This window comes from Gasterosteus aculeatus, chromosome 1 (assembly GCF_964276395.1).
Source record: "Gasterosteus aculeatus chromosome 1, fGasAcu3.hap1.1, whole genome shotgun sequence".
NCBI lineage: Eukaryota > Metazoa > Chordata > Actinopteri > Perciformes > Gasterosteidae > Gasterosteus > Gasterosteus aculeatus.
In genome coordinates this window covers 25,517,948-25,534,498 of record NC_135688.1, presented here as the reverse complement: position 1 = coordinate 25,534,498, position 16,551 = coordinate 25,517,948, and the positions used below count along the sequence as shown (strand labels likewise).

The 16,551-nt window shown below is 45.0% G+C and overlaps 1 protein-coding gene across 1 annotated transcript; it reads left to right on the top strand.

Annotated features, from left to right (window-relative positions):
- Positions 1-240: 240 nt before the first annotated feature.
- On the top strand, positions 241-6,040 carry slitrk1 (SLIT and NTRK like family member 1). Its single transcript, XM_040181799.2, has one exon. The coding sequence runs from the start codon at positions 1,430-1,432 to the stop codon at positions 3,542-3,544; it is 2,115 nt and encodes a 704-aa protein (XP_040037733.1). The 5' UTR covers positions 241-1,429; the 3' UTR covers positions 3,545-6,040.
- Positions 6,041-16,551: the final 10,511 nt, after the last annotated feature.

Sequence of the window (16,551 nt, the reverse complement as noted above, 5' to 3'; positions counted from 1 at the left end):
GAGGGTACAACTACCTCAACTCTCCTATGTCTCAGTTGATGTAATACTTCTTAAACAACAGAACGCTACAAATCAATAGGAGGTGTGATTGTGTTCAAACCACTGCACTTGTCATTGCCTTCTTATTGTAGATTTGATACTGGCCAAAAATAAAGATACAAAAAAAAAAAAAAACGTCACGCACACATGCGCATATATGGTGCCACACTGACGCATCGTTTGTTGTATAGTCAACTGTTTTTTTTTTTTTTCTTTGCTGGAGTGAGCCATGCTTGTAGCGGCTTATTTTTTTGTAACCGCATTCAACAGTGTTTCCGAAGAAAAGGGTAAACGTCGGCACCGGAGTAGTGGTTCATACGGAGAGCGATCCGCTAAAGTAGTGCCGTTTATCCTTTAAGAACGGCGGTGGGGTTGGCGCGCGGAGGGGGGGGGGGGGGGGGGGGGGTTCAAGGCACTGAACTGAGACATCACGACCCTAATGTGAAATCTCACCAGTGTTTGCGACGCTGCCGACTTGGACACTTTCACCGTGGAGCTGCGGGCTTTAAGAGTGAAAACATCGCAGTCTAGTTTGTTGCCTCAGACCTCGTATTGTTCCTCTGGAAGAGAGATGACCTGAGCATCGAACCCTCCAAAGTGTGATTTAAACAACAACAACAAATCTCGCCCTTGTATTGCGGAATTGATTTTTTTTTTGGAGGCGCTCTCTTCTCAGCATTCCCTCAGTCAGCCGACGGATTTTTTTTTTCCTTTTCCCATTACAGCTCAGAAGAGGGTGTCAGATTATTCTTAGAGCATCGCACTAGGGTGAACACTGTCTCCGCTTTCCTCCTTTTGTGATTCCCAGATCGCCACAAAAAGGGAGGGTGGTGGTGGGAGGGGGTGGTGGGGGGACGAGCGAGGCAAGACGCCGAAGGATGTGAGCGGGGATGCGGGTGTTTTGCAGCGGTGGGATCGTCGATACAGCTCCAGCGCGGGGTGTGAATTCAGCACCGAGGGAGAGGGAACAGCTCCCGACGCCGCAGCGCGCGGCGCGACCGGACGAGAAAAAGGCACGGATTTGTTGTTTTTTTCCAGCCAAGGTCAGTCTTAAAACGAACTGAAAACTGCTAAAAAAAAAGAAAAAGAAAAAGGAAGAACGACAGATGTGCTGGACTCGACTGTCGCTCGCTGTTTTTTTTCATCGTAAATACGCGGAGGCTCCGAGGATTCGGTTTATGTGAGAGAGACGTTTATGTGGCCGTTTTCGAACTGGAAGTCTGGAAACAAGTGCAGGTTAGACGCAGCATGGATCGGTTATAAAAGCATGTCTTATCTTCCCCCTAAATGCTTATATCTCGCCCATTCTTTTTTTCTTCTTCTTCTTGATGTGGACTGAATTCACAGCTCGTATGACTTGAAACCAGGAATGAATTGTCCACGTTGAAAAATGCTGCTTTGGATTGTTCTGCTGAATGCGGCTCTTTGTGTTGCCAGTAGAAATGTTACAAGGGACATTTGTAAGGAGCAGATATGCTCCTGCAACGATGTGGAGGGAGATCTGCACATAGACTGCGAAAAAAAGAGCTTCACCACTCTGCAGCATCTGACTGGCCCGAGCTCGCAGTTTTATCACTTGCTTCTGCACGGGAATTCTCTATCCAGGCTTTTCCCAAACGAGTTCGCCAACTTTTACAATGCCGTGAGCCTGCATTTGGAAAACAATGGCTTGCACGACATTGTTCCCGGTGCCTTCCTGGGACTGCAGCTGGTGAAGAGGCTGCACATCAATAACAATAAGATCCGATCGTTCAGGAAGAGTACGTTTCTTGGGTTAGACGACTTGGAATATCTCCAAGCTGATTTTAATCTATTGAGGGATATCGACCCCGCCGTTTTCAGGGACTTAAATAAACTTGAAGTGTTGATACTCAACGACAACCTCATCAGTGCGCTACCTATAAACGTGTTTCAACATGTGCCCATTACGCATCTCGACCTGCGGGGGAACCGAATCAAAACGGTGCCTTATGAGGGGGTCCTCGAACAAATACCGGGCATTGCGGAGGTTTTGTTGGAGGACAACCCGTGGGACTGTAACTGCGACCTGGTTTCTCTGAAGGAATGGCTGGAGAACATACCGCATAACGCGCTTATCGGCAGGGTGGTATGCGAGGCTCCCACCAGGCTGCAAGGGAGCGACCTGAACGAGACGTCGGAGGTGGACATGTGCCCCTCGCAGAGCGGCAGCGTGGACACCAGCCTGGTCGCCCCTCCCACCCAGGAGGAGACCTCCGAGGCCGCGGCCCGCGACCCGCGCCCGACGCCCCACAAGCCCAGCAGAGACACCAGCGGGCCTCCGACGCCCGGCAGCCACGGGCCCAAGAGCCGCTCCAAATCTCGTGAGAACTGGCAGCTGAAGACGAGGCCCACTCCGTTGCTGACAGGTGTGAACGGGGACGGGGAGCTACTGCACAACGTGACGTGCCCCCTGCCGTGCAACTGCAAGCTGGTCGGCTCCAGACAGGGACTGGGGGTCAACTGCGAGGGAAAAAAGATCGAGAACTTGTCCAACCTCAAACCCAAGCCCCTGGCTGCGCACGAATTGAACATGAGAGAAAACAACATACACGCCGTGAAAAAGAACCAGCTGCTCGGCTACTCCAGCCTCAACCTGCTGGATCTGGGTGGGAACAACATCAAGATGATTGACAACAGCACCTTCCAAAATCAGAGCGAGCTGAGGTGGCTGTATATGGATAAGAACTATCTGGATACGCTGATGGCAGAGATGTTCGTGGGCCTCGTGAATCTGGAATACCTCAGTTTGGAATACAACGACATCCAGCTTATAGTGGCGGGTGCATTCAGCCCAATGCCGAACCTGAGGGTTCTGTTCCTCAACAACAACTTGCTGAAATCATTACCCGTGGATGCTTTCCTTGGGATTTCTCTGTCCAAAATTAGTCTGCATAATAATTATTTCCCCTATCTCCCTGTGGTCGGAGTGCTGGACCAGCTCAGTTCAATCATACAGATCGATTTGCACGGGAACCCGTGGGATTGCTCGTGCAACATCGTGCCCTTCAAGCAGTGGACGGAGAAACTCGCGGCCGACGTGATCGTGAGCGATCTCAAGTGCGAGTCGCCCGAAGAGTTTTGGAAACGAGATTTCCGCCACGTCCGGAACGACCTCATGTGCCCCAAACTCTACGACAAGGTGTCCCCCACCCCGCTGTCCAAAAACAGCACTTTCACCCTGGACTCGGGGACGCGCTCGAACTCTTATTTGGAGCCAAACAGGGTCTCCATCTCGGTGCTCGTCCCCGGGCTGCTGCTGGTGTTTGTCACGTCCGCGTTCACTGTCGTGGGGATGCTTGTGTTCATCCTGCGGAACCGAAAGCGATCGAAGCGGAGGGAGGGCAACTCGTCCGCCTCGGAGATCAATTCCTTACAGACAGTGTGCGACTCGTCTTATTGGCACAGCGGGTCGTATCACGCAGACGGGGGCGCGCACCGGGGCTTCGACTGCACCACGCACCTGTCCACGACAAACGACGCGTAAAGGGGACCCGGCGGCGGTCTTGTACAATACACCCGGACCAGACTGGATTACAAACAGTCCCACAGACAGACGCACATACATGACTGAAAACGGCCAGAAACCACCCGCTTCTGTTCGTCCTATAGGCGAATACAGACTTGTTTATGTCTTGTTTTCTCCAGTTGAACCAAGTAAGTCAGTCTGCTTCTGCACAGGCCCAACTCTGTAATATATGTATATGCCAAGTCCCCCGCCCCCCTGGTTTAAAACCCCTCCTTCCTTCCTCCCTCCTCCCAGTTCTGCTATTTGCCGCAATCGGACTACGGTGAGAGAGAGAGCGAAGACCCAGGGAATGGTGCACGAACGCATGAATGTAAATGTAAATACTCGGACCGATGTATCATAATCTGCATGATGATATTTCGCATGGTTTCAACACACACACGACGGCGAGGAACCATAACCCCCTTAACCAACAAAGAAACAAACTCGACTCTTTCATGTTATATCAATATGACGACAATATATAGATATTAAGAATTATATATGACTATTACAAAGTGCCATTTCTCTATTTTTCGTGAACCTGCGGTTAGGATTTGTATTTGTTGTTTTAAACTTGTTTGGACAAAAGAAAGAAGAAAAAAAAATCAATTGGGGATTCATGATGACTATCAGAAAGAAGTGATGGACATGACGCTGTCGGTGCATGTTATTTTCTGTTTGTTATCATTTGATTGTCGATAAATATTGGAGTTATTTATACCGTACTATGTGCAGATTAAATCCATGTCTGCGCAGTCATCATCTCCTTTATGAATGTAAACTGTGTTATTTTATGGTGTGCCAATTGTTGACTTTCAGATATTCAGACATGCAGATGAGCATGACCAATTAACGTCACTCTGATGCTTCTGCTGCAAAGTTAATGTAGCTAAAATAACAGTTCTGTGGTTTTGTGTGTCAATGAATATAGCCTGCTTTGGGTGAGAGGATGACAAAAAGAACAAAAAGGTCATTTAAACGGGGGGTTTCTACCATCATATTTTTTCAACAACTGAGCAAAGAATTGAGCTATGTAGGTATAATTCGATCTATGTAAACAGCGCAGGTAGACTGATTTAGAATAGAATGCTTTTTTTAATGTCAGAAAAAGAAGTATTCCTTAACATGAAAAGCTTATGGCTATGATTCACCTTCATCCTATTGTGAGCTTTTGTAAAGCCATCTAATCTTGTCCAAATAAGAGAACTGAAACTCACTGTATTTACTACAAAATGTGCTTGAAACCGTCTGTTTTGGGACTGGGGGGGAGAGGGGGGTGGGAAGGGTCATTGCTTTCTATCAAACTGGGGCCATGCTAGAACTCAGCATGTGGCCTGGTCAATAGAGACGCAGGAGTGGCTCTTCTTCACTGGGGGGATGACCAAAAGAAAGGCACACACAACCTTTGCACACAAAAGCAGAAGGAAGTTAACAAGGCAAGATGCCTTTTCAATTCAGCATTTTGAACTTGAGATACCCCTCCTTCTCAGGGGGGTCGCATGGTTTTAGTGGGCTTGTGAAAACAATGCCATGACTGAATACCTGTTTTGCAGAGCTCAGCTGTCGGGTCTGCTGCTTAGCCTATGCTGCTTAAACTAAGTCTGGATTGGGAAGAGAACAACAAAAACACAACAACTAAAAACAATTAACTATTGGGGTACCAGTATTCAACAAATTCTCAATTATCTATAACTTCTCTGGCTAAAACAGATGCAGGAAATGTGCAATTTTTTTCTTCTTCGCTTATTTGTATTTATAATGTACCGTTCCACTGCTGGTGGCATCTTTTGACTTTGCCAATTGATTGTCTAATTTAGACAAGATTTCAAAAAAATTTGGCAACAATCCCCGAAAATCCATGGCCATGATGACCCTCCCCTTTCCTCCACCAGCGAGCGGGCCTGCAGTATCTCCCCCAGTTTACAGACCGGCGCTGTCCATGGTGCTGAATCATTCCCCGGCTTCCTTTTGTCTGCCTGCCCCCGCACGTGTGTGTTTGTGTGAGGACAAATGAAAAGAAAGCAAGAGAGAGAGGGAGGGAGAGAGAGCAGCTGCGTGACAATTTGCATGCATGTGTATTCACCCTTACTTCTCCCGCTGCCCCCCCTTCCCATTACCACCATGTAACCATGCGCAGCTTGACCTTGGGGACTAACATCTCAGCAGATCTTTGACAAAACACTCATCGTCGTCATCGCCATCGTTGTCGTCCCCTCCCTGCGTTTCTGTCCAGTCGCCCTGCTCCCCCCTCAACTCCCCCGCTTCGCTGTCAAATCACAACGCGTGTTGTTGGGGGGGCTTTTGGGGTAACTACGTGTCTCTTCTGTGGAGTATTACTGTGCCACAGACCACTGATGATTTGTCATAATTTTCAAACGATGTGTTTCAAAGTTACATTTATATGCTTTGCGATATTTGACCTGCTTCTATTTTGTTAAATAAAGTGTGGTTGAGGTTGAGTAAAACAACAATGTTTGCCGTTGGGAATTCTCATTGGATTTGACTCAGTTGGCGTTATGACACATGTGACAGTTTGGATTTATACCTATAATTTGTTCAACTACACTCTCTCACGTCATTCTTCTTCAATGTGGAAAACATTTTGAAATAAGGTGGAATTCATGTTCCCTCCTTACGATGAACTACAGTATAATGGATGTTTTTACACAGTATTGCATAATCACATCTTCAGACACTTATTTTTAGACCAAGCTATCATGACTCTTAGACGCTAGTCCCGAGTACCTTGGAGAGAAAATGACACATTTACACTGCAGTGCTGGCTGGATTATCATGAAAGGCCCGACACTCCAACATCAATGGGGACCAGTGGATAAAAAATAAAACTGTTATGAATGTCTGGATGAGCAGAATGTGAACACATTGCCATACTGCTATGGGTTTAACACTATTAATGTTTTAGAACATACATTAAATGGTAAACAAAAGGCCATCAAGCGCAGCAGCGTGCTTTCCGTTATATCAAAATGTCTCATTTCGAGCTCAGCTTGTGCCAGGCGCTCCTTTGCTGTAGTTCCGAGAGCCTCTGTGTCTATCAGTAGGATCCATTCATTAATGCGATGGATAATAGCTGTTAGAACCACAGCGGAGAGGACCAGCCTCTTTTGCACGCTGGGCACACAGCATTCCAACACTGCTGTGGCGCAGCAGGCCATCCGTGGTTTGTGTGATAGTTCCCCGGAGGAGCTGGCAACACTTCCAGCGGGGAAAACATCATCTGCACACCTCGTACACTTAGCTTTGGTTTACGTCTCAATGGTCGTGCTTTAGTATAACCCAGAGGATATGGGACATTTTTATTTTTCAGTATTCGGAAGCTGGAGTTTGCTTTGCTTCAGGGGTACTCCTCTGCAAAAAGAAAAAAGAGCTGGTTAGTCAACAGTCGAAATTGCCATTAGAACTTAAACACCCAGTACTAACCTTGTGTCTTGTTTTTGTGCTACCTCGGGCACATCTGCATTGTGTGTTATTGCATTTGACCTTATTTTTTTGTTAATGTGGTTGCTTTGAATTATAACTTTGAGAACTATTCCAGTCTCTTCCAAAGGAATTTCCCATAACACCAAAACGGCAATGTGAAAAACATTTCAAGAGACGCACATTTTTGTGTTGAACGTTTGGTTTTGAAATATCACAAGGAAATCTTCAAATGACACCGCAGAGGTTTGTATATAGAGTGGAAAAAAAATGTGGACACGGCTGTTCATGTTCCATGTGAACGAGGTCATTTTATTGCCAGAACATAACCATGTACTCGTTGCATATTTGCTTTGTTTCAGTTTTGCAGTGATTTTATGTTCCATGCTTTCTTACAGAACAGTAAAAAAACTGTAGCATATCGTTCTTGTTTTGTTACTATTCACAATGTTGACCGGGTTTTTTAAATCATTCAAAACTGCGACCATAGTCCGGAGGAAAATAATACCCCCCCACCCCAATGTAATAAAAAATGCAATTAAGCGGAACACTGGTTTAATACCATGAACTGAGGTAGCAATGGAAACATATCACATTGCAAATGACACAATCTGTCATTCAGCATATTCATACATTGCATGTTATGTCTCGGGTACCGTTAAGAGCTACAAATGTATGGTGCATGGTGATTGGAAAATCAATCCCAAACACCAGTCTTTCCATTTAATTAGCGCTAAAGTGTCAGTGGCTAGCTTTTACCGGACTCCCTCGGGTCAGATTTGGTGTGGGTGCTCATGTTCAGGTTTTGTAGAAATCCCCTAAAAGCTTTGGTGCACTGGCATTGGCCTTTGATGTTGGCTCTGATGAAAGTCCCATGTGTTGCACTGAAGAGTTGCCAGTTATCCTTCACTTTCAAACTCTGCAGCCACTGCAACCCTCGCTGCTGCTTCTGGCCCATCTGTGTTTGTAGTAGTGATTATCAGTGGCTTCTCACCGGGGACTTAAAGGTGTTTTTTTATCAGCCCATCCCATGAAAAGCACTTGTCTTGTAAGTCTCAGTGGTTGGGTTTATTAGTGGGAATGTTCTTTGTAAGCCACAATAGTCACTGTGTGGAATGCCCTCCATTCTTTGATGTTGGGCTTGGAATCAGCGCCACTGACTGAGATCAGTAAAACCTTGAATGTGCTCAACGTTTTTACATGACAGGAAACACAGCATGCATTAGCTTGTGTAATCACTTGGCTCTTAAATACACATTCTGATATGCAACCACATCTTGAAGCACGTGTAACTACATCCACAAAGGGAATTCTTGAAACAAAATGTGTTTGCGCTGCCTGGAATTTTTCCTGATCCTTCTCATTATAAGTCATCGTAAGAGTGGATAATCAGTCTATAGTTGTATATTTGGCTTCATGACGACTAAGCAAGAGCTCGAGTAAGACAGAGACTTAGACCCCCGCCTGGCTGGCAACAAAGGCCCTTTACATAAAATAATTTGAGTCATCGTACTTTCAAAGCAGTCAGGCGTTCAAACGTAGGCAGATAATATGTTCAAACAACAAGGAGTTCAAATATTCCAATTTATACTCCCGTGTCAGCCAGACAGACTATAGAGCAACCATCCAGAGTAATTAAAAGGATCTCCACTCATAACTGACACAGATCGGGTGTCAACCCACTGCCCGCTGCCCATGTCAACCCACCAAGCGAGGCCTTTAATCAAGATGAGTGAATGGCCTCCCGAGTGTTTCCTCCAGGTCTCGGTAATCCTCTTCTCTCAGCCCCCACTTATTGATTATCTCATTGATTTCATTTAGCTGCCACGCAGGTTCCCCATCCCTCACTGGCGTTTCGGGCTTCATGTGGCTCCACTTGATCTGATTACACCAGCTCAAATGAGAGCCTCAGCCGCTGCAATTCAAAATGGAGTTTGTTGGGAGCCATGGAAAGATCTCTGTGGTCGGGCACGTGGCTCAGCTCATACAGCACAGGCTGGTCCCAATAGATACGTTTTAAAGTTATCTGGCTGTTGACAGAACAGCTTGTAACTGGGCCAAAGGGAAGCCCAGTGTAACAAAGTGGGAATCCAGAAATGTTGTGTCGCGCAGCCTTTTTTACATTCTTACATCTACGGCTCTCCTCTTGGAGGACAAGTGCCAGTGAGGGGCTCCACGGTATACAATGATGCCCTTAAGTATCAATTTGTGGAGTGGAGTGATTGAGCGTGTGCCGACGCTTCCTCCAGACACTTTGGGTTCTCTTGGATGTCATGTCTACATCGCGGGATATGCAAACTCTGGTAGCAAAGACACTCAAGGAAATACTGCCTGGACTGCTGCTCTTCTAAGCCTCACTCAAGAACACTTGAAAGAAAACCAAGTACACGCAAAAAAACTGCTATTTCAGGTCACGGCAGTTTGTTTCAATGGTGACTATGTGCACCTTCAAGCATAATAACAATAATCAATCTTTCCACAATTGTTCTTAACTTGTTCTAACTCACCAGAGATCCTTTTTTGTTTTAACGCAGGACAGTTACACGATGAAGGCAGTCACGATTCAATACTTCAATACTACAATACTGCCATTCCAACATGAGATGGGAATTTGGTTTTGTTTCATGTAGCCTTCTGATCAAAATGAGAACCAATGCGCACCCTGATAGTTGCTGATGAAATAGGAAATATCCGTATTGATTGAGAAACATTTGCTAATGAAGGAACTAGATAAAAAGTGTAAATAAAAGAACGGAAACTAAGCTAAACTTTAAGCCGAATTGTCAATGTTGTTGAAGTTTCCTCAGCTTTTTCCTCGTCGAGAGCAACATTGCCATATCTCTCCACATCAAAAAACAAAAATCCTGTTTTATAGGAGGGACGATGCTCATTCTTCACAATGGATATGTGCAAATAACCGCTTTCTGGCTGACCTCATTTCAAGTTTCATGAATTGCAAAGTAGCACAATTACACTTGATGGACTTGGCGGATCTTTTGGTACTGAAGTGGTGTCATTTCAAGGATACTACTTTGCCTTTGTTTCAATGACTCATTTGTTTTCCAAAAAGAGTATAATGAAGCCTCTTAGAATAACCTTCCAGACATGGTGATTGCAGTTAGCCTGATTAATTTTCCCAGCCACCTAAATGCATCATTTCCAAAACAAGATACCCACTTCACTTTTCCTTTCCTTCAGATTTGCATGCTCGGCGGCTTCAACTCCTTTTGAACTCCACTTTAAAGAAACATCAACCTGAAACAGAGCGACAAACATAAAAGGTGAAGTGCATTAGCATTACCACATACAGCGCAGGCAGAGCTTCACCTCCAATGAGCTGGCGCAGGGCAGGCTTTGATATGTTAATGGTAACTGTCAACATGGGGTGACGTATGTCGACCGGGGTTCATATGATGACAGCATCGTGGCTGGTCTACAGGTCTACAGGCCATTCCATCTCGATTATGCGTATCAACGTTACGCCAAATAGGGGATTCAAACCGCTATTCACGGCAATGGCCTGAAATGACAGCTATGTTTGTGAGCAGTGGAGGAGACGAGCGTTACATGAGCTGCCCTTGACGTTCAAACGTGGCTTCAGAAGCAGAATAGTGAATAAAATCTTTTGTTGAAGGTGGATTGTTCTGCATGAAAAGCTGTGCGGAGTTGCCACGTGCATAAAGATACCCTTCTTTTATTTGTTCCTTTTCATTTCCTTCCTTGCCACATTGTTAGACTCACAGCTTCCCATTCGGACAGGTATGTTTGGATTTCTCACTCCTTTGTCACTCTTGAGCGACTGGCAAATCAATTCTTGAACACTTGGGCGAGGGATCGACTTCCTTCACACATTTCTTCTATTCAGCCCGGCAGTTTGTGGCAGTGCGCAACCAACACCTCATCAGCCCCATCACCTCATCATCAACAACCAAAGTCCAGAAAGGGAGAGAGCAGAGAGGGGGGAGGGCAGTGACATGGCAAAGCCTTCCACATATGTCTTTTTTTTCTGCGTGTGCATTTGTGAGAAAAATGTGTGACAACACTTGCTGCCAAGTGCTTTCCAAGAAAAAGTTCTCTTTTCCCACCTTCTTATAGCCTGAAGGATTTTTCGTTTCTTCCCCTCTTGTCTGTTTCATGTTTAGTTTTAGAGAGAGTGTTGAGTTGTTGCTCCGCAGGCTATGAGGCGCCGATGTTGTGCTCATGGATAGGCGATAAGGGAATGAAAGGTTTGTTGCGGCAAACCATGTGACGTGAAAAACAGAGCAAACGCCAATTAATCTGTTGTTTGTTGTGGTGGAACTTATTTCATGACTATTTCTGGTTGCTAGATGCCTTTTTGACCCACACGGAATTTGACTCATTTCTTTTTTTGCTACTCTTGACATACAACGATCTCCCGTGTGAAAACCCCCACAATAAATTTAAACAGATTCTCTCCCTCTCGCTCACAAACACCGATGCACGGTACCCAAATACATGCTGGATAAATGTTGTCCTTAACCTGGCGTACCACAACCGCTCAGCAAATGCCAGCTGGGTCAACAGATGCCTTTGGCATTCAAGGCCGCTCCCATACAAAGAAAACTGGAGCTGCCTCCTCGTCTATCGAAATGCACACGGGCCCACATAGGACTGGGCGACCACATGGCCGCAGTGCAGCAGTCTACAAGTAGATTACGAGGTTTTATCTTTAGCTTTTTCGTTGGTGCACTGGAATTGAAACAAGCAACAAGGTGGCAGTCAAAATGAGCGGATTTGGGGACGTGGCTCCACTGCGGATAAATCTCCTTATTTAAAAGAGAGCAAAAAAAAAGGCATTATATTGTATGAAACCACTGCTGTAATTAAAAAATTCAACACCAGCACAGTGGAGGGGTATTAGTGTTTACAGGCAAACGGTACACTTTACAGAATCAAATATTATATTTTTAAATTTATTAAATTGAGGGTTTAAAGGACGGCTATAAAGCGGGGAGGAATGCTGGCTGTGTAGACATTTTCTTTACATTTGTTGTCTCAGATAAAGTTTCTCCCTCTACACTATATGAGGATTAGGCAAAGACACCTCCCTAGTTGAGTCATTCTTAGTGTTGGAAGGCCTCCAAAAAGATGGCTAAAAGGCAGTAGTGATAAAACCACTCCACTAAAGGATGAGATGCCACTTGTGACTCATATCATCAGTAGCCAGCGGGAAAGAAACCGCACATAAATGCTGGTGACTATGAGAGAGCCAATTGTTAATGTTTGATGTTACATTCCCACCATGTGTTCAGTAAAAAAAGAAGGTAGTCTTAAAGTGCCAAATGTGGTGCTGAAAAAGCTCCTGTTTGAAGGGAGAGTGGGAGGTACTTCTGATGTAAGGCATGGCTATTTGTCAATGAACCTGCAGATAAAAAGGGCAGGGTATAGAGAATAAATCAGACAAGATTATTATCCGATAAAACACATTTCTATCTTGGCTTATTATACTTATACTTATTATACTAAAGAGTAGATCTTCCCTTTAATTATGTGAGTCCGATAACAAACGGCGGTATCTTTACTCACGTTGGTTCGCCCCTCATTTGCATTGTTGATGAAGTTCCGTCCTGTCTGACAGGACCTGGGGTTAGCGGTCTGGTGAGCTGAGCCAGCCGGGAATTGAATACAAGGCAGCGGGAGCATGCCTGTGGGAACAGCTGTCGGAGGTTCTGAGTGAGACACGGGGGGGGGCTGGAGGTGGCTGTGGCGAGTTGATTGTATTCATTGACGGAGGAAGGGGAACGGGGACAATGATCGAGAAAGAGTAACCAATCTACAGCTGAATTTCAATGCACTTCATACTGTATGTCATTCCAGCGTTGCCCTCATATTTTTACTCCCACACTGCAGGGCCATGAAGTCGGAAGCAATATCACGTAAGAGTCACAGGGAGCATCTGCTAGTCGCGAGAGTTGAATTGAAGTGTAACCTTCTATGAGAAACCTATAGAATTAAAGAAAGAGCGTTTGTTTCTGGCTGCAGGACAGACCACATTTACATTAAATAGTGATCCGTGCGTGGGTGGGTTATCTCCAAGGAAGAACTTATACACAGTTTCTAACTGCATCTTGTGGTCTTCGTCATATTGAGTTCTTGTTTTTTTTAATTCAATTGTTACAGTTATTGGCGCACAGTGGTAGAAAACCAAAGTGAAATACAGAATTCAACAGGGAAATGGATCAATCCTGGAAAGCAATACCATTTTGTAAAAATGAATAACTATAAAATATGAAATATTTTTGCTGCACTTGAGTCCCACTACTTACTAACGCAAAGCTGGGTCTGATCTAAGACCCCAGAGGGTTGTAATTGGAAAGAAAAGTTTTGAAAAGTTTGCCAACAAATAATTCCTTATGACTGGTTGCATGACAAAAACAAGATTGTGCAACAGTTATTACAGTATAGGTGACAATAATAAGGTAATATGTAATAATCAGATTCATGTTGATAGTCTGTTGTCCTGGTGCATGCTGGGAGGTTTCCATTCACACTTGCTTGGAGACACAACAGTGTATCGATATGAAGTAAAGAAGAACTCTCAACTCCTAAATTAATCCATTTAAACAACAAAAAAGACACGAAATGATGTCATCACAGTGCACGTTATAGGAAAAGCCGGTTGATTTTAGAGTCACAAATGCTACAATCTTCGAATTCCTGAGTCTTTGAGGGGGAGCACTTTGAGATATTCACCTAAGATGGACAGCAGGTTGGATGCCGATTACCACAGAGCTTATTTTCTCTCCTATTTTCTCTCCCCAGAGAAAAATAAAATAAAGGGAGGAGAGAGAGTAAGCTAATCTATAACCTGTCACTGTCTCTCCCTTGACGGCTGGATGATGGATGACTGAATCTTCTCTAACAATACCAAAACACTCCCTGTGTGGGAGGCCTTCTGCACGGGGGCAAGGTAAGAACTTGTGGGCCTCCGTTTGTGTGAGCAATAACCCCCTCAGTCTAGGTGACATTGTGCCCTAACATGAATGATTTGGCCCTTTCTAATTAAAGAAAACAAAAAGCATGAGAAGGACAGACATAAATCAGAGGAAACTAGTGTTCTTGCAGTGACTTATCGGTCTCTACAGTGTTCCCTTAGTGAATGTTGTAGCTGTTCCATACACCCCCGAACTATTGCGGAACTCACAAGCCTCACAAATGATCCGTCTCGGCCTGTGTGATCTCCACAGTCTCCACACTCGCTGATGCCATGCATCTCGAATCCCAAAATCACGCCACAAAAAAAAAAAAAAAAAAATCAGATGATGAAAGCCTTCAGCGCTGCACAGTTGGCAGGGTGGATTGAGGGAAGGGGGGGCTGCTGCCTCCCACTCGTTTTCTTGTTCAGTCTGCGGGGCCTCCGCCGGGTCTCTAGCCTTCGCCTTCCTCTCCTCTCCGTCGTGCTCTCACTGTGTTGCTCTTCCTCGCTGAAACCTTCCCTCTCTTCGTCTCTCACCCACTCGCTATGGCTTCCCTATCCAGCCCTCCTCCCTCCCAGGGGTTTAATTTATGGTTGAGGAGCTGCAAAAACATAGGGATGACAACCCACGCTCTCCACTGCTTTGTGAGCTTGCTAGCTTGCTGGGTGCGCACAGTGGTTGTTCATGCGCATATACACTGGCTCTAAACTAAAGGGTTTACCAGCCAGGGTAGTTTCCACTTTAGACATGCGTTTGCCTCTTATTATAGTCATAATAAATGTGGGCCCATTTTAGGTTGGGCTTGATTATGCGGTCCATGCAGATGCATATAAAGATAGGGAAGGATTGGAATTATAAAGATAAACAGTGCAGAGAGAGTTGGCAACAAGTAGACAAAAAAGTCTTAATCCAAAATATGCACCTAAAGAAGAATAGGTAAACAGACTAAGTGGATAAGGACCGGTAGAATACCCTATGACCTATTGGTGTAAAGTAAATGAGTCACTGTTTGAAAGAGGAGGCTCACTTCCATTAAGAAAAACAAACAAACTACAAATGATAATTCAGAGTACGGTAGAATATAGTTATATAAGTTGTATAAGCGTATAAGTAACAATAGTTTATTCCTTATTGAATAATGGAATATGAATCTTCTGATATTGGGGTATACATATTTCAAAAGAGCCAGAGGCAAATTTATTCACGACATGACTATAAGTACAGTAAAGGCAGTTGGGAATGAAAAACAGAACCCGGTACATAGCGTTAGGAATGTACCGGGTTTCTATGTACACGCATTATGTGAATGCACCACTCCGCCTTGGGGAGAAATGTCCTAGAAGAGTTATATGACTGAATGGTTAGAATGTGAACTCTCCACATTTGCATTTAGAGTAATAACATTTGGTTTAATAATAATCTCTGTCCAGTTGATTCTGAGATGTAGAAAAGTGCCTCATACTCCAACACTGACCTTGTGGGGAGAACAAATGAGGTACATTGTAGCATCACAAAGGATGATATAGCGATAGAACAGTTTTAGTTGATATGTATCTGGAGCGAGCCACCTAACCTTGACAAGAATCCGATCGTTTGCTACAGTACCGCTGTAATCTAATGTCTGCCATTGGATTTGAACCATATAACTACCATCCAATGTTTCTTTGTTATTGTCAAGATACTCAATTAGAACTTTTTCCAAAAGAAGGTGTACAATAATTGGTTTATTGCTAAAAATGTGACTCATAATCCAGAGGCTTTTCTTGGCTGAAGCGCTCAGCCCGCGAGTCGCATAGCGGGTGTACGTGTCAAAGTGAAGCCGCCGGACGGGTGGGTGTGTCCTCTGCCCTTCTTTCCTTTTGTCTCCCACAGGATGATAACAGCACAGGAAAGGACACCCTGAAGGAATCCATTTGAAACCCGAGCAAAGCCTGCGAGCCTGGCCTGATCACGCCGACTGCCGCCCACGTTGTGATTGCAGGCAGTCAGTCCCACGTCCCACTGACACATGTATTACATAAACGGCGGTGGGTGTGCTGCGCACCGTGTGAGCCTCATTCATGAGTGAGCGCTTATTATGCATGACCTGGGAGAATTCCGTCAAACACCGTGACGGGAGGTCAACAGAAATAACATTTGTTAGAACAGGAACTGTGGGGGAGATAAAGAAAACAGGGACAACATTAAAGGGTGTAGTTCGTCAGCTTTCTCCTTCATTCAGCCAATTTCAGCCTGGCAACTTTCTTTTTCTAACTGTTTGATTTACTTTTACTCGCGAGAGATATTTTCCACGGTGGCTTTTTTAGTTGCATCGTTTTGGAAAAAAAACAACGCAACAGACAACGTTAGTGAAAAGCCCCGTACTTATAGATTAAGATGAACTCGACAAGACGGGGGTTCCATCGACGCCCCCTCTCTGGTTTGTTTGAAAACCGGCATGAGGATGGCACTTTGAGACGGGGAGCGAAATCCGAATTCAGGATGAGTGTCAGGTTAATATTCTCCTGCCCTCTGCCGCAACCATAATTCATCCTCCAAACGCGGCAGGAAAGGAGACATGAAAGCCTTTTCCTTCCCTCTCCTCTGTCCTCATCAGTCGAGGCTTCG

Coding starts and splice junctions, on each gene's coding strand:
- slitrk1 (XM_040181799.2), top strand. CDS start 1,430: ATGCTGCTTTGGATTGTTCTGCTGAATGCGGCTCTTTGTGTTGCCAGT.